Source organism: Mustelus asterias, chromosome 18, assembly GCF_964213995.1.
Source record: "Mustelus asterias chromosome 18, sMusAst1.hap1.1, whole genome shotgun sequence".
Classification (NCBI taxonomy): domain Eukaryota; kingdom Metazoa; phylum Chordata; class Chondrichthyes; order Carcharhiniformes; family Triakidae; genus Mustelus; species Mustelus asterias.
In genome coordinates this window covers 38086960-38109410 of record NC_135818.1, presented here as the reverse complement: position 1 = coordinate 38109410, position 22451 = coordinate 38086960, and the positions used below count along the sequence as shown (strand labels likewise).

Here is a 22451-nt window from a genome sequence, read left to right as displayed (position 1 = left end):
CTCTCTCCACTCTCTCTCTCCTCACTCTCTCTCTCCTCTCACTCTCTCTCTCTCTCCTCACTCACTCTCTCTCTCTCTCTCTCCTCACTTTCTCTCTCTCTCTCCTCACTCACTCTCTCTCTCTCTCTCTCTCTCTCCTCACTCTCCCTCTCTCCTCACTCTCTCCTCTCTCTCTCTCTCTCCCCTCACTCTCTCTCTCCTCACTCTCTCTCTCTCTCTCCTCACCCTCTCTCTCCTCACTCTCTCTCCTCACTCTCTCTCTCTCTCCTCACTCTCTCTCTCTCTCTCCCTCACTCTCTCTCTCTCCTCTCTCTCTCCTCTCTCTCTCTCTCCTCACTCTCTCTCTTTCTCTCTCTCCTGACTCTCTCTCTCTCTTTCCCTCCTCCACCCCACAGATACAATGGATTTTGCCATACAACCCATGGGGCTGGCTCTGATAATTGTAGCTGTGGCGGAGGAGGGGGAAGACGTACTGGCCTGCAGGAGGTCACCTGCTCCTAGTGGCAGTGGAAGTCACACCGTCCCTCAACGTTTACGCCACGAGGACCTTCCAGGCTGCAGGACCAGCCCAGGCCAGAGGACACAGCAGGAGAGAGAGCCGTTGATTAGGGGCAGGTGCTAATCTGCCTCAGGAGAGGGATGGAGGACGTTAGAGATGGTAACCGCGATGCTACAAGACCTGCGTGACCTTGAATGAACTGTCGAGCACCGTGTGTTGCCACAGGCTCTGCCTCCGTAAGGACGACACCCACATTGTCTGTATCTTTAAGACCTGGCTGGTTGTCGGGATTCGCATTCTAATCAGTTTTCTGTAACTTGATTTTGTGTCTCTGTGCACTGTTTGAGAGCGCGGTTCCACTCCGTCTGATGAAGGAGCAGCGCTCCGAATGCTTATGGTATTTGCTACCAAATAAACCTGTTGGACTTTAACCTGGTGTTATTAAAACTCTTACTCCGTAAGGAGAGACAGTGCAGCACCTGTGCCATGTGCACCTCACACCTTGAGGGGCAGGAGGTTACCGGCTCCTGTTGGCATTGAAGGTCACGGCAGCCCTGAACCTTTATGCCACCAGGTCCTTCCAGGCCGCAAGCAGGGGCCTCTGCAGCATCACACAGTTCTCTGTGTACAAGTGCATATGTGAGGTGATGGATGTCCTGTTTGTCTGGGCGGCCGACTTTATAAACTTTGACATGGCCAAGCACAGCAGGAAGCCCTGGCTTCAGGATCACTGGCATACCCCACATGCATGAGGCCATCGATGGCACGCACGTTGCCCTGTGTACCCCATACCATCAGGTTGTCAGGTACATTAGCCAGAAGGCGTTTCACTCCCTGAATGTTCAGGTGATGTGAACACCACCTGAATATCATGCAGGTGTGTGCATAGCACCCAGGGAGTGTCTATAATAGCTACATACTGTCAAGGTCGGACATCTGTGGCCTCTTTGAGGGCCAGCCCCGGTTGCCGAGATGGCTCTTGGGGGACAAGGGCTACCTTTTGAGGTCTTGGATGATGATGCCAGATTGGAGGCCTGAGACAGAGATGGAGACCTACTACGATGAGGCCCATGCTGCCACCCGGTCCTTTGGTGCATCGGGCTCCTAAAACTGAGGTTCTGTTGCCTGGTCCGTGCTGGTGGGGCCCCCCAATACAGCCCACTGAGGCTCTCCCGCATCATTATGATCTGTTGTGTGCTCCACAACCTGGCGCAGCACCTGGGAAACATCCATGGAGTTGGAAAACTGGACGGACACCCAGGAGGATGTGGAGGACGAGGCAGGGGACGGAGTTCATGCGATGGCAAGGATCTAGAAGGGCAGGGCAGCGGTAGGTCCTCATTACCACCAAGTTCACAGAGTAGGAGGCGTGGTGTCCTGCAGTTGCAATCCCCCGCCCCCTCCGGAACCTTCAACATCACCCACCTTCTGTCACTTGTTCATAACCCCCATCACAGGTCCAGTCAACATCACATCAGGGTGATGGTCTGGGTTGGCCATGTTAGCAAGTAAGTTACTGGTCCAGCCAGGAGGGAGATGATGACTTGCCTTTTAGCACACTTTGATGCAGCCCTGATGCCACGCAAGTCTCACTCCTCCTTATTCTCGGACTACGCTCGGGGAGACACGGTGACACAGTGGTTAGCACTGCTGCCTCACAGCGCCAGGGACCTGGGCTCGATTCCCGGCTTGGGTCACTGTCTGTGGATTGGCCATGCTAAATTGCCCCTTCATGTCAGGGGGTCTAGCTAGGGTAAATGCACGTGATTGTGGGGATAGGGCCTGGGTAGGATTGTGGTCAGTGCAGACTCGATGGGTCGAATGACCTCCTTCTGCACTGTAGGGATTCTGTGATATACACTGACGCCTGCGCCCATGTCTGATGAGAGTTGGGGGCACTACCATCCAGCTCAATGCCCTGGGGTTGGGAGCGGGGCAGTCTCCAGGTCCGTGGGTGCTGGGGATGCCATGCCAAGCTGTGTGACACTGTCGGCCTCCAAAGCCCCCACTGCTGTGGCTGCTTTGGATGAGCGTTCGGAGTACCATGGCAGTCAGAGGTCTGGAACAGTGCTGGGAAATGGGTTCGCAAACTCTGAGGTCCAAAGGCCGTGTCCCGCGCAGCACAACGCTCTGCGCTGCCAAGCGTACGATCGGAGTGTGGACATCCCTGTAGGAGGGTGGATCACAGACAGATCAGTCACAGTTGTGGGGGGCAATTAAATTTAATAGTGATTTCCTAGTTAACCAAACCCTAACTAAGGCAAGCCTTCACCCATGCACACTTTGTGAACCTACGATTTCTTAATCTTCCATTACCTACCATGTCATCTAGGTGCCCCGCCCCCCCCACCCCCACCCCCAAGAATGTGCATGAAAGGTGGAGGCAGTCCTTTGCGTTCCACCCCCCGTTGCTTGTGATGCCCTTGGCGAGGCGTCCTGTGAGGGAGGGCCAACCTTCGGGTGTCACATATGTAGTGTGCCACCCTGTTAATTCCATTGCCCATGAGATGCACTGATGACATGAAGGGAGGATTCGGGAAGGCTGGGGACGGCTCTCTTGGGGTGGCGGCCTGGCATGGGCTCCAGCGCTTCCTCCTCCCTCAGGGCGCCCATAGACCCCGGGACACTCTAAGGAGCGGTGGGCAGCTGGAGTGAGCTGCAGAGGCCTCGGCGTCACCTGGCTCAGCCAGTCCGAGAGGCCCAACTGCATCTGCTCCATGGTGTCCGAACCCTCGGCGATGGTCTTCTGAGTCTGGACCAAGTTCTGGATGCCCTCGGCGATGGAGATCTGGGAGCGGGCCAAGCTCTGTATCCCCTGATCGATCTAGCTCTGAGACTGCACCAAGCTCTGGAGCCCCTCAGTGATAGCCCTCTGAGACTGGGCAAAGCTTTCGAGGCTCGCAGCCATAGCCCGCAGTGTCTGCAGCATGCTCCCAAGGACCTCAACCATGGTCCTCTGAGACTTAGCCATGCCTTTGATCCTGCCACCCATGGCGACCATTTCCTGCATCTGGTTTTACATCGTGGTCGTTACCCTTGCAGTGTTGGCCTGGGTATCACACAATGCCGGCACCATCCCCTGCGACTGAAGGCTGTGAAACTCCTGAAAACAGCCTTGCAATTGCTGCAGTGTTGCTGACGGCCTGTCCTGCATTCCCCAGTTCTGCTACTGCATCTCCACCAGCATTGGGGTAACAGATCCCAGTGGCCTGGCAACTGGTTTAGGGAAAGCTGTTCCCTCAGCTCCAGCAGACTTCCACGTGCCTAAACCCCCAGACGTTCCTACTTACACACGATGTGCATCATTGGCTGTGTGGTGCTCAGCAGGAAGTGCCCTCGAAGCTTCACCATTAACTTGTCCCACCAACGTGACCCTATCTGCGCTGGTGGATGGTGCCTGTGCTGATTCGTGGGTGTATTGCTCGGAGTTCTCATCGGAGCCTCCCTCCGAGGTGTTGACCAGGCTCTCCATGAGGGTAACAGGGTGCTTGCCGACTCCCGAGGGCCCTGCCTCATTTGGATTGTCTCCTGCAAAACAAGACATGTATAAGTGCAAGGGAGGGGCAAGTTTCTGCTTTTGTGGCTCCTCACTTCTGCGGCGCACCCTGAGCTGGCTGTTGGTCACAATTCTCTCACCAAACTCCCCAACAGTTCCATGGCCTGCTCCTCAAAGGCGGTGAGGATGCGTAGTTCAGGGACCCCACCTCTGCTCATCACCCATTCCCTTCTGCTATGGGCCGTCTTCTGCAGGAACACAAGAGCGGATTGAAAGACTGATGGTTGGAAGTGCACAGGCTGTCGGGATGTGGGCGATTGGGTGGGGCATGTCAGGGCCATGCCTCGGCAGGCAGGTGTTGTTAGGAGGGTGCCAGATGGGTTGAAGGAAGGTGCTAGAGGTCGGGTGCTAAGAGGCCGTGAGGTGACGGGGAGTGGCTCAACGTGGACATTGCTGGCGTGACAGATTGGACTGAAGTCAGACGCTTTGCTGCCCAAAAGAGGTATTTAATCCTCTTCCAGCACTGGCTGCTGGTCCTTGTGCCAGTACGCAGGCACTGACCAGCACTGCCACTGCCTCGCAGGCCGTATTGCCAGCCTGACCCCTGGCTTGCCGGACGTCTTAGGGGAAACATATTGCCCCCTCTTCTCTGCTGCATCCAGCAGCCATCCCAGCTCCTCTTCAGTGAACCGTGGGGCTGCTTTGTGGGGTGCCATATTCCTGGCATGACTGACTATGTGTGAATCAGCTCCCCCCGCCCCCCCTGCTTAACGGCACACAGCTGCGAACAGTTTGGGCGAGTCATGTGTTTGAAGCCTCCATTCCGGTGAGAATTGCATTGAGGATTTTTCATTGCACTGTGAAAAGTTGCATTGTGTGGCACACCATGAAGATTGGTGCAATTCACTCCCATTTTAAGACTTTTTTGACAATTTTCTTGGGATGATCGCCCCTTAATTTCCTTTTATGTTACTTGTGATTACTTCAGCCAGGCTAATGAGGTTGGCTTGCTAGAGTATGAACTACTCTTAATTGATGGTTAAATCAGGGGGCCTCCGGGTGCTCCGGTTTCCTCTCAATCCAAAGATGTGCAGGTTAGGTGGATTGGCCATGCCAAATTGCCCCTTAGTGTCAGAGAGACAAACTAGAGTAAATGCATGGGGTTGTGGGTATAGGGCCTGGGTGGGATTGTGGTCGCTGCAGACTCAATGGGCCAAATGGCCTCCCTGCACTGTGGGATTCTTTCTGTTGCAGGATATATTTTCCTTACTTGTATTTATTTTCAGATGAGTATTCGCCTTTGAGTTGTTTAAATTCCACAGCGTTTGCCTTATAAAAATGAATTTCAACATGATTATCTTAAAAACCGATATATAGGTTACTTTTGTTTATGATCCACATGAATGTTTTTTACTTCCATCCCTTTGCGTTCCTTTATTCCAAATATCTCAGCAGAGAGACTGGTCAGATAATTTGTTCTGAAGTCTCTTCAAACAACTGCAAATATCTGCTAAAGAGCCCTTGTATTTTTCTTTCATTCACTTTGGGAAACATCTGACCAATGTTCAATATCTCATTGTAGGCTATGAAAACCATCAGATTCTTAGTATTTTCATGCTGATCAATGCTTATTGATAGGTGTGTTTTAGTTGCCATTTTGTCTACAAACATGCAACCTTTAACATTTTTTTAAACACCAGCCATTTTTGTTGCAAGTACATTGACTAATGCTTCTTGTTCATAGACTTCAACAATAGATCTTTAAACTTAACCTGTTACGGGGAGAAAATTTTAAAAACGCAGTACTGGTACAATTCCAATTTTTGTTGGTTCCAGATACAACTTAGTATTACATCAGTATGAAAGCAGTATGTTGCATTTATAAAACCATTGGTATAAGGAGTAAGAAATAATGAAAAAATGTTCATTGTTTATTATCCACTATTTAAGAAGCCAACCACATGCATTCTTGAAACAAATTACACTCAATTTATTTTACAATGGAACCCTATAATCCTTCAAGTCAGACACACTTTGTTGATGTTGAAAGATATCCTAGTACATATTTGGATGAGAATCCACTGCTGAAACACTTGTGCAAAGTCTTTTTTGTAAACGTCAAAATGTTTTTAGAAATATGAAGTGAGACATTGAAATAGATTTATGAAGTCTAAGGGCAGAATAGGCTAATGCCGTGAGACTGCTAGCACTGCCTCCATAGCAGCTCTATCTTCATCTCTGCACATATGAACAGTTGATCCCTGTAGTCATATATAGCAGTAAACATTAATAACTTAACAGTCTGCAGACAGAGCTGAAGATATGGAGCATTATTGAAGGATGGAATAGAGCAGGTGGCACTTTAATATGTTTAGTGTCATGGTTGACTCTGAAGACTAGTAGAATGAAATTACTTGAGGTTGGAAAGATTTAGGAAGTGAACTCATTTTGCTGTGCGAAGGAAATGCTACTGATCAGGCTCTCTGTGTCCCTTTTCTAGGTTGGAAAATATTAACCCTGAAGAAAATGACATGGTAAGCCATTCTCAAAGGAGATTGTTTAATGTCAGTCTTATATCTTAGAGGCTTAAGCACAATTGAGTGGGTTTTCAGAGCTAAGAAGTGGGAAAAGATGAATTTGACACACTAATAATGTACATTTCAAATCTTCTGTAAAAATTCACTTATTTTTTTCAGTGTGCGTTTTGTGCGTGACCATCAATTGAGAGCCTAAGCCAAATAAAATCTGATTCAAAATTGATGTATAATTGTCATAAATGTTATTGATAGACATTGCAGGAATTACTGAACCGAATCAACAATGCAGATACAAGAAGAGTTATTGACAAGAATGGAGATTTAATTGTGGATCGAATACACAAAACCAGGGAGCGGAAAAAGAAAATAACTGCTGAAGAAATTAATGCAGTTATTGAGGAGAGAGATACTGCCTTAGGAAGAGTAAGTGTATTTACAAAACTAAGATTTATACTTTTAACCAACTACCCTCTCTCTATTAATGTTATCATTTGATAAATATTAATTTTACAAACAATACGTAGATACCAAAGAATAAAACCAAAATATAAGTGTGATTTAAATTTTAATCTAAGGTTTGAAATTAATTTTCAGAATGCCACTTGTAAATTATGCAACATCCACATTTTCAGTGACTTAATGAAATAAGGTGTTTTGGTTGGGGAGCACATATTTCAGTATTGCTACAAAACATTGTGCTGTGTTTTTAAACTTGGTCGTGCTCGGTGCCTACCACTTGCAGCATTTCCAGCATGCCTAGTAGGCATGAAACCCATAGCAACCCGATGCTAGTCAATTGTTGTCGGGACATGTGCACTATTCTGGGACTTGATGCTTTCCATTTTGCATCGAGGACCTGGTGAAATACTGGTGACCAGTAAACTGAAGTGAGATGAGGTGCACTGGTCTCCCTCTGAAGCACAGCCTAGATCACAAGGGGAAAGAAAAGTATTTAATTTTAAAAATCTTTTGTCACCTTATACAGAGGTCCAAGCAGAAGTTAACTGAAGTCTGAGAGACCTGGGAATTACTACCCAGAGTGTTGGACAGGGGTTGAACTTTGTAATAGAGGTGTGCCCACGTAGGTATATTTTGTAGTCCTCGTGCTGACTCTATATTCAAATAGAGTCAGTATTAGAGTCACAAACAGATGTAATCTTGACGTCACTGCCAGGATTGCATTCCAAGGATTTTCAAGGCCACAATATATTGATATTTTAGGTCATTTTTACTTCACCTATCCGAGTTTAAATTTGCCTCTGTAAATTCCAAAGTCATTTATTGGATTGCTGAGTAAACAGGCAAACTAGTTGGAATCTGCGGAAAACAAATATTTAAATCTAACCTCAAATATTTGAAATTTCATAGTGCATTCATATTTCTATCAAAACACACACACACAGCTAAATATTGACACCTTGCTGCTCGAACATTGTACAGCTAAATCTTGAGCTGTATTTATTTACAACAGTTAACAGATGTATCACCACACGACGCTTCATTTGTGTTCGCTTGTTTGTGTGTGAAGTGTCAAATTAAGCAGCAGACAGAGCAAAACTCAATCTTTTAGCATTTGTATTCTTATTGCTGATGCAGTGATTAATAAGGTAGTTGTCAGATTCATGTACATTTCTTTTCCTTTTCATAGTAAATGTAATTGTTTCCCTGTTGCTGTTTGCCAGACTATCTATAATGTTCACTCCTATGTATTCATGGTTGATGCTTTATTTTTGGAAGAGAAAACAATGCAAGATGATTGATAGGGAATTGTCCCTTCGCAGCAGATAAGGGGCAAACTTTGAATTGGTCAAAAGGCAGAAATGGAGGAAATGTGAGTGAGCAAGGACAGAGAACAAGAACCAATTTCATATTTGTTATTACAATCTGTTTTTTCCCCTTTAATGCCATTGGATAAACATTGAAAAACCAAGTATCTGCTTCCAGCAAAAGTCGACCTGTGCTCCACAGCAGCCCACTGCAGATTCTTCTTGCTTTCGGTTTCCCTATGTTTAGCTGAACTCCAAAATAAAAACATTGTGCTAACTCCCAGGAAACAGTGTGTCGACCTGAAATGATTTGGTGCTGCCGATCCAATACCAATTAAAAAATGAAAAAGCAGAATCTTTTTCTCTCCATGGAAGTAATAGGATTGCCCAAGGCAGCACATGTTTCCATGTATGTATAAACTATAATTTCCTCTGTGTGTAAAGTATAATTTTATGGGAATGCTGTCATTCTGCAACACAGTTACTGCGAGTCTTTTGAGAAGCTAGTGAAGAGGCCTCCTCTGGCATGTAGGGTTTTCTTAACTTGTTTAATGTAATTATTCGCAACTGATTAGCTTATGATGTAGCTCTCATCAGATGCAGCCTAATATGCCCTTCAGTCATATAGATTGAAAACTGTTAAAATTTTCACAGACACTTGATGGTGCAATACCTGTGGATGAAGAGATCTTTCGGTCAGTTTCCAAATTGTCACATAACTCGCATAGTGAAACATAGGTCGGTGGGATTTTGCAGCCTTGCCATTTCCATTGTCCGCCCCTCGTCCGCTCTGATTCCACGGCATCTGGGCAGTAGAATTCAGGTGATAGTCTCTGAAAATATAGTTTTTGAGACATATCGACAAACAAAAATAATGTTCAATATTTCTTGATGAGAGAGAATATCTGGGAGTGATTTCTAAATATGTCTGGTGTTTCCTAAATATACCTAGTGCTTTCTGATCTGTCTGGCCTCCTTGAATTCTTCCTCTACCTGTGTCCAGGATAGTATACTAGCGTGGAGAGAGGATTAGCTAACTAATAGAAGACTGAGTTGGGACAAGGGGGGCATTTTCAGGATGGCAACTTGTAACTAGTGGAGTGCCATAGGGATAATCCTCTACCTGTGTCCAAATAACACAGGTAGAGGATTATGCTCAAAGGAAACATCATTATGCCTTTCAGAAAACATTGACTGGTTAAAAAAGTTATCTTTTTAGCAACAGACATAAAATCTTGAGGAACCTGCACTATTCAAAGCCACAAAAATGGTTTAGGAGCATTTAAACTAAATTGGAAGAGGGCTATGTTATGACCCAAGCCAGAAGCTCCAAGGTGTTTTGTGAAGATAGCCCAGATCCTAAGGTTTTACCTTTGAATTTGACATGGGTGAGCATAAGGTGTTTCACTCCAGGTATGATTCAAGTGACCCTTTAAGAAGCTTAACAAACAAAGTTTATTTAAGAACGCAGTTAAAATATAACAAAAATTTGCATAACTTTTAACAATTACAAGAACCAACCATGATGTAGTATAAACCTTAACTAGCTAATTGTGATATTCCAAATCAAATAACACCCACAAACATGCACCTATTTCTCGACTTGGCACAAACAAAGAAGCATGCTGATGTGATGCTGGATTTGTAGCTTTTTAACCCCTGCTGTAAATTGGCCCTTTGAATGTTGGATTAAATTCAATTTCTTTTTGCATTTGTGATAATTTTACTTGATTCAAACTCTCTGAAATGTTAGGCATGTTTTCTAATTCCACCTTGTACATATGGAAAGACTTTACTAAATAATCAAGGGGAAAAAGAAGGGGACAAAATAAATACAATACCTACCATGAGAGAAAAAGGGCGAGGAAAACTAATGGGGCTAAAAGTATAAAGACTTTACTAAATAATCAAGGGGAAAAAGAAGGGGACAAAATAAATACAATACCTATCATGAGAGAAAAAGGGCGAGGAAAACTAATGGGGCTAAAAGTTGGTAAGTCTCCTGGACATGATGGGTTCCATCCCACGATATTAAAGGAAGTAGCTACACAGATAGTGGATGTACTGGTACCAATCTTCCAAGAATCTTTAAATTGGTGGAAAAGTCCCACAAGATTGGAAAACTGCTAATGTTAGCACCCTTATTCAAAAATGGAGGGAGACAAAAGACATTTAACTGCCGGCCAATTAGCTTAACATCTGTCACTGGGAAAATGTTAGAGTTCATTATAAAGGATGTATTAGCAGAGCATTTAGAGATACATAATATAATCCAGCAGAATCAGCATGACCTAATGAAAGGGAAATCATGCTGGACACGTTGGTTAGAATTCCTTGAAGTGGTAAAGGAGCAGATAGATAAAGGGGAACCAGTAGATATAATATACTTGGATCACGAAAAAGCATTCGAGAAGGTACTGCACATAGGTATTTATGTTAAGATAATAGCCATGGTGCTGGGATAGTATACTAGCGTGGAGAGAGGATTAGCTAACTAATAGAAGACTGAGTTGGGACAAGGGGGGCATTTTCAGGATGGCAACTTGTAACTAGTGGAGTGCCATAGGGATCAGTGCTGGTAGGGCCTCAATTGTTTACAATATATATGAATGACTTGAATGAGGGAAGTGAATACACTATTACCAAGTTTATGGATGTGAAGTTAGTGTTTGTAAAATTATAAAGAAATTGTAAAAATGCTAAGAGTTGTAAAATTGTCTGTTTAAAAGGTGGTTTTGTTCTTTCTGTACTGAAGAGAAACTGGTGCAAGAAGTATACAGAGAGACCCAAAGTGAAACATTGTATAGTCAGGCTAGGCAATAAATGCTGCCAAGATGACAGGTTGTTTTGAATTTTAACTAATTAATATGAAGTAGGCATTGGAATAGCAGCAGCCTATCAAATTTGAGTTTTGTTTTGATAACCTGTAAACCAATCTTATTGTGTGAATTTTGGTATGTCATCGGGGGTATAAAGGCTCCCAGCTCCAAATGACCAGAAAACCACCCGCCAGCGACGACCACAGTCCACACCAGCTAGAGGGAGAAACAGACAACTGCTCTGCCAGCGTAACAGCTACATTTATCGTAAAGGTATCAAGGGAAAATAAAAGAAGTCAGCAAAGAAGAACGAACATTTGGGAAGATGACAAACCTGACTGCATTTTGAGAGTGACTAGAAATTCTATCTTTTTTTTGTTAATAAGTGGGAATTGTAATAATCTAAACAGCATTCCATTAGAATAGTGTTTTATTTGGTTTGTTAATAGTTTAGTTCGCCTGTTCACTGTTAGAAAAATAAAGTGTTACTCAGTTATTTTGATTTGACCACAAAAAGCTGTTGAAGGGCAGATAATCCCCCTTCTCACAAGCACTTTAACAGATTACGAAGGGAGGCACTTCTCTTTGAGTGCTTGAGTGTTAGTTCTCAGAGGGATTAACCTTCCCTTTGTAACAATGGATGACACAAAAATAGGTGAGAAGGCAAGTGATGAGTATGACACAAAGACTCCACAGAGGAATATAGACAGGTTAAATGAGTGGGCAAAAACTTGACAGATGTCGGAAAATGTGACATTATGTCCTTTAGTAGGAAGAATACAGGAGCTGAATATTATAAATGGCGAAAGACAGCAGAAAGCTGCAGCACAGAAGGATTTGTGGGTCCTCATGCATAAATCTCAAAAAGCTAACATGCAAGTTCAGTAGGTGATAGCAAATGAGATGTTGGCCTTTATTTCAAAGGGAATGGAGTATAAAAATAGGGAAGTCTTGCTAAAACTATACAAGGCACTAGTTAGACCATACTTGGAATACTGTGAACAGTTTCGGTTCCCTCATCTAAGGAAAGATATGCTGGCATTGGTGGCAGTCCAGCAAAGGTTCACTGGGTTGGTCTCGGGTGGAGGGATTTTCTTAGGAGGAGAGGTTGATGAGGTTGGGCCTGTAGTCACTGGAGTTCGGAAGAATGAGATGTAACCTTATTGAGAAACATAGCATCTACTCTGTCAAGTCCCCTGAGAATCCTGAGAGGTTGTTTCCCCACGAGAGAGTCTAGGACCAGAGGGCATAATCTTAGAGGAAGGGGTCGCCCATTGAAGACATAGATGAGAAGGAATTTCTTCTCCAACAGGGTAGTGTATCTGTGGAATTCTTTACCACAGAGGCTGTGTTGTTAAGTATGTTCAAGGCTGAGATGGTCAGATTTTTAATCGGTAATGGAATCGAGGGATATGGGCATGAGGTAGGAAAGTGAAGATTATCGTATCAGATCAGTCATAATCTCATTGAATGGTGGAATAGACTCGATGGACAAAATGGTCTACCACTGCTCCTAAGCCTTATCTTATTTCTTTAGGTAGGCTATGAACACATTTTCACACTTTCAGCGGGCTCCTGTCTTTTTTTTCCCCATTTGTACAAAAATTACCAGTTTGTCTTGCCCTAAAGACTCTGAATTTCCAGCATTTTTTCTAGTCCCTGTTAGTGTAGTCAATTTTCTGTGTAACTGCCACCACATTGACATTTGACAATGAAATTATCACAATGAAAACTTTCAGACTTTTTCACATCAATTCCCTTCTAATCTGAGGTGAAATTTCCTTACTATCTCCGGGCACTCCTTCACTTCCTTGACTACCTTTTACCTTCCCAATTTCTACCGGATTTAAAAGGGTGACGATAAAAAGGTTTTGCTCAAACATCTGCTTTCTCTGCTGCCTGCCCAGCTTTTTTAACCCTCTGTCCTTCCAGATAGTGTTCTTACCACTGAAGGAAGTGAATCTTCAAATTCTTCCAATAGAATTACTTGTCTAACAGCTTCATATGTTATGTGTATATTTAACGCCCTTATCCACCACTTAAAATTACTCTCGCAAACTCAATGCAAGTCTGTCCAGACTGTTTTATCACATTTTGAAATTTCTGGAACTGACTCATATGCACTTTTTTACTGCATCATAATATCCAGATATTCTTCTGGCAGAAATGAATATATCTCATCACTTCTACCTATCAACCTACTCTGTAGGAGCGATGTCCAGATATCTTTTGGCCATTTCATCTGCTTAGCTATCTTCTCAAATGAGAAAACAAATACATCAACATCTCCTTCCCCAAACTTTGAAAGAGCTTGCAGAAACATCTCCCTACTGGGTTCTGATCTGGAACTACTTCCTGCCTACCTTCTGGTTTCTTTCCTTTAATTATGAGCCTTTTAAGCTGGAATTCTATGTTTCTCTTCTTTTCTCTATCCTCATTTTCTAACTTCACTATTTCAAATTCCCTTTCCTTCTCATTCTCTTGCCCGGTGGTGGTTAGCACTGTTGCCTCACAGTGCCAGGGACCCGCTTTCAATTCCTGCCTTGAGTGACTGTGTGCAGCTTGCATATTCTCCCAGCGTCTGTGTGGGTTTCTTCTGGGTGCTCTGGTTTCCTCCCACAGTCCAAAGATGTGTGAGTTAGGTGGATTGGCCATGCCAAATTGCCCCTTAGTGTCCCAGGATGTGTGGGTCAGAAGGATTGGGGGGTAAATACGTAGTGTTTTGGAGATAGGGCCTGGGTAGCTGCTCTGTCAAAGAGTTGGTGCAAACCCGATGAGCCAAATGGCCTCATCTGTGCTGTAGGAGTTCTGGGAAGCCTCTCCTGCCTTTTCATGGCCAGTCTCTTTCCTCCCTTTCTCTTTCGCCTCCAATTGAAGTTTCTTTTTATTTGCAACTGAATCCTAGCCAATTTAATTGCCTCACCTTTTAGAGAACTCGGTCTCTCTGGTATCCCTCCAATTTCAAATATGTGCTATCCATCCAATTATGTCTGCTTTCCTTACCCCTGCAGATAATCCTAACTAACTTATCTGCCAATTATGTTAACTTTATTTACCTTTGGTAGACCACCCATGGTTATATCTCCTACTGCCAGAAAAATCTTAGCAATTGTCAAAGCCATTTTGCAGTCTCCCATTTTGAAATCCACTACAGGTTCAGTATTCTTACTCTTATTACCTTTAAATTCACCAATCAAGGAATTATTCTTCATGTGAAGAGCTCCCAATTTTGTTACGGTCAGATAAATAGTAATTGCGAAGCTGTTCAAATCCCAAAGAGAAACTTGAAACAGCTGCCAGAATGATTTTGCAGTTTGTGTATCATGAGGAGGATTTCTGAAATCAGGAAGTGACTTCTCAAACCAATTGTGATGATTTTATATTCAAATTAAACATTTATTAAAATAAAGAAATAAAAAAACACTTAAAACACAATGTATTCGCACAGTTAACAGTAGTTTTAGAACCTTTCAAAATAGATCTTGACTTACAATAAGCTCAGAGCTAACTCACCCCCCACCAATCTTCTGCTGGGAACAGTCCTTACAGTCCTGGGTTACTACCTGAGTCACGAGCGAATTGGCACAGGATCAATAAGATTAAGGAGGTAAATGTGTGGCTCAAAGATTGGTGTGGGAGGAATGGGTTTGAATTCAGGGGACATTGGCACCAGTATTGGGGAAGAGGGGACCTGTTCCGATGGGATGGTATCTGAATCCTGCTAGGACCAGAGTCCTGGCAAATCGTATAACTAGGGCTGTAGATAGGGCTTTAAACTAAATAGTGGGGGGGAGAGTTCAGTTGTATGGAGAATTAGAAAATCAAAGGTAAAGGAGAGGGTAGGAGTGTAGGTTAATGATGAGGACTTTCAACTAGTTAAAGGAGCCGAGGGCTCAGGAGAGGTTAGTAAAGTTTCCAGACCACGTAATAGAACAGAGAGTATAGAAGGTGGCAGGAATCTAACCTCAGGCAGAGTAAAAAAGGTGACAAGCATGAGAAGGGAGGTGGACAACACGGTGCAAGGAGATGGTCTGGGGAAGAATAACCAGTCTGTGACAGGAAGCGACAGAGCATGCAAACAAAGGAATGCACTAACAAATCGGGTCCAGGTAAGAAAGACTAACATAAAGACACTTTACCTGAATGCACATAGCATTCAAAACAAAGTGAATGAGTTGACGGCACAAATCAGTACAAATGGGTATGATCTAGTGGCCATTACAGAAACGTGGTTGCAGGGTGACCAGGACTGGGAACTAAATATCCAGGGGTATCAGACAATTCGGAAGGATAGACAGGAAGGAAAAGGAGGTGGGGTAGCTCTGTTAATTAAGGATAACATCAGGGCAGTAGTGAGAGATATAGGCTCTAAGGAGCAAATTGTGGAATCAATGTGGGTGGAGATAAGGAATAGTAAGGGGAAAAAGTCACTGGTGGGCGTAGTCTATAGGCCCCCAAACAACTTCAAGGTGGGACGGGCTATAAACAAACAAATAACAGATGCATGTAAAAATGGAACAGCAATAATCATGGGGGATTTTAACCTCCATATTGATTGGTCAACTCAAGTCGGATGCAGTGGACTTGAGGAAGAGTTTTTAGAATGCTGTCGCGATAGTTTCCTCGAACAGTATGTTACAGAACCTACGAGGGAGCAAGCTATCTTGGATCTGGTCCTGTGTAATGAGACAGGTAAAATTAATAATCTCCTTGTGAGGGATCCTCTTGGAATGAGTGATCACAATATGGTTGAATTTCTAATACAGATGGAGGGTGAGAAAGTAGGGTCCCAAACCAGTGTCCTCTGCTTGAACAAGGGGGATTACAATAGGATGAAGGCAGAATTGGCTCATATAAACTGGGAACACAGATTAATTGGTGGGACAGTTGAGGAACAGTGGAGGATTTTTAAGGAGATTTTTCTCAGTACTCAACAAAAATATATTCCAGTGAAAAAGAAGGAATGTAAGAAAAGGGATAACCAGCCATGGATAACTAAGGAAATAAAGGAGACTATCAAATTACAAACCAATGCATACAGAGTGGCCAAAATTAGTGGGGAACTAGAAGTTTGGGAAGGCTTTAAAAAACAACAAAGAACTACTAAGAAAGCAATAAAGAAAGGAAAGATAGATTATGAAAGTAAACTAGCACAAAATATAAAAACTGATTGTAAAAGTTTTTACAAATATATAAAACGGAAAAGAGTGGCTAAAGTAAATGTTGGTCCCTTAGAAGATGAGAAGGGGGATTTAATAATAGGAAACGAGGAAATGGCCGAGGCCTTAAACAAGTTTTTTGTGTCGGTCTTCACAGTGGAGGACACAAATAGCTTACCAATAATTGACGGTCATGGGACTGTCGGGAGTGAGGAACTTAAAACGATTACTATTACTGAAGAGGTAGTGCTGGGTAGGCTAATGGGACTAAAGGTAGACAAGTCCCCTGGTCCGGATGGAATGCATCCCAGGGTACTAAAAGAAACGGCAGAAGAAATAACAAATGCATTAGTTGTAATTTATCAAAATTCACTGGACTCTGGGGAGGTGCCAGCTGATTGGAAAACAGCTAATGTAACGCCACTGTTTAAAAAAGGAGGTAGACAAAAGGCAGGTAACTACAGGCCGGTTAGCTTAACATCCGTAGTTGGGAAAATGCTGGAATCTATCATTAAGGAAGAAATAGCAGGACACCTGGAAAAGAATAGTTCAATCAAGCAGACGCAGCATGGGTTCATGAAGGGAAAGTCATGTTTGACTAATTTACTGGATTTCTTTGAGGATATAACGCGTGCGGTTGACAGAGGGGAACCGGTGGATGTGGTGTATTTAGATTTCCAGAAGGCATTCGATAAGGTGCCTCACAAAAGGTTGCTGCATAAGATAAAGGTGCGTGGAGTTGGGGGTAAAGTGTTAGCGTGGATTGAAGATTGGCTATCTAACAGAAAGCAGAGAGTCGGAATAAATGGGTGCTTTTCCGGTTGGCAATCAGTGACTAGTGGCGTGCCGCAGGGATCGGTGCTAGGGCCTCAACTATTTACCATATACATAGACGATCTGGAGGAGGGGGACCGAGTGTAGGGTAACAAAGTTTGCGGATGACACAAAGATGAGTGGGAGAGCAAATTGCGTGGAGGACACAGAGAGTCTGCAGAGAGATTTGGATAGGCGAAGTGAGTGGGCAAGGATCTGGCAGATGGAGTATAACGTTGGTAAGTGTGAGGTTATCCACTTTGGAAGGAATAATAGTAAAATGGACTATTATTTAAAGGGTGAAAAATTACAACATGCTACTGTGCAGAGGGCCCTGAGGGTCCTTGTGCATGAATCACAAAAACGCAGTTTGCAGGTGCAGCAGGTAATCAAGAAGGCAAATGGAATGTTGGCCTTTATCGCGAGAGGGATGGAGTATAAAAGCAGGGAGGCCATGCTGCAACTGTACAGAGTACTGGTGAGGCGGCACCTAGAGTATTATGTACAATTTTTGTCCCCTTATTTAAGAAAGGATATATTAGCTTTGGAGAGGGTACAGAGAAGGTTCACCAGGTTGATTCCGGAGATGAGGGAGTTAGCTTATGAGGAGAGATTGAGTAGACTGGGCCTGTACTCATTGGAGTTTAGAAGTTTGAGGGGAGATCTTCTCGAGACATATAAGATAATGAAGGGGCTAGACAGGGTAGAAGTAGCGAGGTTATTTCCACTTACAATAGAAACAAGAACTTGGGGGCATAGCCTCAAAATACGGGGGAGTCAATTTAGAACAGAGTTGAGGAGGAACTTCTTCTCCCAGAGGGTAGTGAATCTTTGGAATTCTCTGCCCAATGAAGCAGTAGAGGCTACCTCGTTAAATGTGTTTAAGTCACAGATAGATAGATTTTTAACCATGAAGGGAATTAAGGGTTATGGGGAGCGGGCGGGTAAGTGGAACTGAACCCACTACCAGATCAGCCAAGATCTTATTGAATGGCGGAGCAGGCTTGAGGGGCCAGATGGCCTACTCCTGCTTCTATTACTTATGTTCTTATTTTCTCATTTATACAATTCCAGTGACTTTACACAATGCCTTGCTACATTTAGGATGTTCTCTGAGGCTGACAGCAAACTGGTTCTCCAGGTCTGGCACCTTGACCAGACACTATCTTCTTTGATATCTGACCAGCCACCTCTGTATTCTTTGAGAACTCATCATCCACCACACAGTTTTCAGTATTTTCCTACATCCGGTTTTCCCCTTTGACCTTGCCCTCAATTGTATCTTAATTGTTTTCAAAGTCCCCTTTTTCTGGAATTGAGTAATTACGTTTAACTTTATGGCTACCATATTTTAAAAGTAAACCAACACCATCTTTGCCTAACTTAATTCTGATCTTTTTAATATGTTCCCCTTTGAAATACAACAGCCAACTTGAAATTATTCCTTTTCTAATTCCTATTGCCTTATCTAAATTTTTATTTACGTACTGCTGTTTTCCTCTACCCATCAACATATCAAACCAACTGCCTGCATACCTTGTTAATGTTTAACCTTTGCAGTGTTTATCTCAAATCCAATTATACCAGTTAAATCCCCACAAGCTTGTTTTCCAGTTTGAGAATATGAAAGTGATATTACAGAAGAAAAAGTATTGACACTCTAATTTTCCATGACACTACTATATGGCATATCACGCCGTGCATGCCTCTAGAGTCTGAATGGTAAACTGTTGAAACAATAACAACCAAATCGTATTATAAAAGTAGTCAATAGTCAGAATTCATTGTCGAGAGGCAGCTGCCATAAGCTGCTGTTTGCATCTAATTCGAAAAAAAGGTTATATTTTGCTCATTTGCAAGACTTCCATCCACTGATGCCTTTGGGTGAACCTCACATTCCACTGATTTGTTGAGTCAAGTCCACGCAGATTCCAATTAAACAATTAGGCTTTGGCTCTGATCATTCCACAACACCACTTCATTGGTATGGTGACTGGAGAGATAATCCACAGCTGTAATATGTGATCGGTCTCACTCTTGACTTTGTCTTGGAGTGAGTGAGGGACTTCCCTTGGTATAAAAAGGCAAATTGGCTTAGGATTAGTTCTTCAGGTTACAATATTCTTTCTTCAGCTTTCCTAGGCCTGAAAATAATGTTAGGAATTCATTTCTGAATACATTATTGAATGGTCCAACAGCAATTTCATGTTGGGAATTCATTCCTGAATACATTATTGGATGGTTCATCAGCAATTTCATCATCCTCCGAGATCAGCCTCAATTGGAAGCATCCTTTCCTGCTTAATAATGATTACAGTTGGTTAAGTATGATGTACAGAGGTTAAATTATTTATTTATCTTTGTATCTTAATCTTACCAAGTATAGTTCCTCCTGGATCTTGTAACTGAATGAGTGATGGCTGTGATGTGATATATTTAAGCCACTTAATCAGATAAGACTGAAACACCAGCGCCTGTGTCTAATTTAAAGTCTGTAGGATATCCATCTACTTCTTGTTTAATGCTCCAATCATCATTTTTCTGTTTCATTTAACTTCCCCCAGAAAGGTTTTTTTTCCCCTGTGGCTCTTCCATTTCTTGAGCTTAGTTTGGCCTTGTCATTTTCTTTTTTTTCTTGTGGGCTACTTGTATTTTCGATCAGCAGACAATTTTAAAATGTCCTAACTTCCCACAGTGAGCACTCTGCTCCTCCTACTGGGCATTCTTCCTGCTTGTGTAGGGTTTTCCCACCACACCAAGTGCATTTCAAGGTAGCAGTTGGTGCGCTTTTCCCTAATTTCACAAACTACTTCTTTAACGTGCTTTCTCTTTTCTGTCCGACATATGGCCCCACTCATTTGTTTCCATGGAACATAATTTTCCCCATGAACAACCACTATATTTTGCTTTCTGAACTCAGTCTGTCATGGATTTATATTGTCTTTGTGAGAATTAGATCTTCTCTCATTTGCATGCGATCTGAAAGAGTTTCATCCAGCATCCCAACTGCTACGCAATCACAATTTAATTCATCTTTCAGGATCCCGTAGTCACAGTTTTCTGCGAGCCTGTACTATTCATTAATGAATGAATCCATGCATTCATCCGGTTTTTGTTTCCATTTGTTATATTTTGTTTGTTCAATTAATACGTTTTCGTTCAGAATTCTTTTGGCCATTTAATTTGCTTCGCTATCTTCTCAAATGAGATAAAGAATACTTCTACATCTCCTTCCTCAAACTTTGGAAGAGCTTGTACAAACTTAAAATCTCCTCACTAGGTCCTGATCTGGAATTAAGTTCCTGCCGACCTTCTGGCTTCTTATCTTGAATCGGGAGCCTTTTTAGGTGGAATTCTATGTTTCTCTCCTTTTCTCTTTCCTCATTTCTAACTTCACTATTTCAAATTCCATTTCCTTTCTCTTGATTTTCTGGATATTGAACAGCTTCAATGATCAAAAGGAGATCAGTGATTTAAACAAAATTTTCATGCTGAGATAGGGATGTCTGGAGGACCTTCTCGGAAGAGCATGAAGCCTCATTGGCTGCCTGTCACACTATTAAATCGTCAGCTCTGGCCCCCCCCCCCCCCGGCGCTCTGGCCCCTTGCCACCCACCCCCCTCCCCCCCCCTCCCCCCGGCGCCCTGGCCCCTCGCCACCCCACCCCCGGCGCTCTGGCCCCTCCCCCCCCCCGGCGCTCTGGCCCCTCGCCACCCCCACTCACACATAGTCTCCTGTCATTCACCAGCTCAGATTTCAATGGGCCCTCTGCTGCTGCCTCGTGCTCCACTCTGGACATCAGGGCACATCATCCTGGCACCTGGAAGAAACCCACGCAGACATGGGGAGAATGTGCAAGCTCCACATGCACACCCAAGACTGGAAGTGAACCCAGGTCCCTGGTGCTGTGAGGCAGCAGTGCTAACCACTGTGCCACCGTGCTGCCCTAAAATGATACTCATAAAACAAGTGATGAAATCTTCTTACTCCGAGTATAATACTCAATGTTTCTTTTTTCAGCTGAGCATAATTTGTTTCTGAATTGGTAATAGTTCGTGAAGCGAACGCTATCAGTAGCTCTTCTCCCATGGGCATGTTGTGCGAGACAACTGCGCTGACCCCATACGGTGATACATTGCAAGCAAGTTGTAACTTTACCTTGGATTGAAGTGGGAATAGCTCAGCTTCTTTAATCGCTTCGTACCCTCTTTCGTATTCTTCTGTCCAGTGCCATGGCTATTTGAAACATAGCAAAATATGTAATGGCTTCAATAGCATGGCTAAATTTGTAATGAATTTACCACAGTAGTTAATCAATCCCAGAAATAATCACTGTTGCATCATATTTTGAGGACGTGATGCTTCTAAAATTGCTATCATCTTTTTCAGTTCCTTTTGCAATCCATCTTTGACAATGATGTGACCCAAATAGTTTATGGATATATTGAAAACATTGTATTCCTTTTTGACCCAGAGGTTCTATTTTAGCAGACGTTCCAATGTAGTTTCCAAGCTCTTGAAGTGCTCTTGTTCACTTGAACCTGTGATGAGGATATCATCTAGATATCACTGTCGTTTAGCCCACTCACAATTTGATCCATGGATCTCTAGAATAGAGAAGGTTTGAATGTTATCCCGAATGGCATCGAAACAGACCTTTGTGTGTCACAGTAATGAGTAACGGTTGTGAACTTGTAGCCACATTTATTTGTAAGTACGCATGTGATAGATCAATTTTACAGAATTTCTGGCCTTCAGATACTCCAGCAAACAAATCTTCAATCAGTGGCAGTGGATGTTGATCAGCTCACAATACTGGGTTAATCATCATCTTGAAATCTCCACGTATCCTGACTGACTGTCAGGTTTTAGTACAGGCACTATTGGTGTAGCCCAGTCATTTGTAGTAACTGGTTCAATGACTCCTATTTGGACTAGTTTTTCTAGTTCTTCGACTTTTGATATGATGGCATATGCTACTGTTCTAGTTTTGAGACATTTTGGTGTACTGTTTGGCTTAATTTTGAGTTGGACTTCAAGTCCTGTCATTGATCCCAATGAATTTTCAAATACACTTTTGTACTTTTCCAGAAGTTGCAGTCAGTCCTCCACAATCATCCTCAACACTGGTGCCCCACAAAGCTGTGTTCTCAACCCCCTATTATACTCCTTATACACCTATGACTGTGCGACCAAATTCCTCTCCAGTTCAATTTTCAAGTTAGCTGACGACACCACCGTAGTGGGTTAGATCTCAAACAATGACGAGACAGAGTACAGGAATGAGATAGAGAATCTGGTGAACTGGTGCAGCAACAATAATCTCTCCCTCAATGTTAACAAAACGAGGGAGATTGTCATT

General features: G+C 43.3%; 1 protein-coding gene and 1 long non-coding RNA gene across 12 annotated transcripts in view; one reads left to right on the top strand and one right to left on the bottom strand.

Moving 5' to 3' along the window:
- Positions 1–22451, top strand: part of mipol1 (mirror-image polydactyly 1) — a 381908-nt gene that overhangs the window by 149193 nt on the left and 210264 nt on the right. For all 11 annotated transcript variants that reach the window (XM_078233774.1, XM_078233767.1, XM_078233765.1 and 8 more), the window contains 2 exons: positions 6496–6529; positions 6785–6955. In XM_078233774.1, coding sequence (XP_078089900.1) covers positions 6496–6529; positions 6785–6955 — 205 coding nt within the window. The remainder of the gene's footprint in view (positions 1–6495; positions 6530–6784; positions 6956–22451) is intronic.
- Positions 7467–12414, bottom strand: LOC144507079 (uncharacterized). Its single transcript, XR_013500018.1, has 3 exons — positions 12105–12414; positions 8972–9131; positions 7467–7849 (listed from the first exon to the last, which is right to left on the bottom strand). It is a non-coding gene; the product is annotated as an uncharacterized LOC144507079 (long non-coding RNA).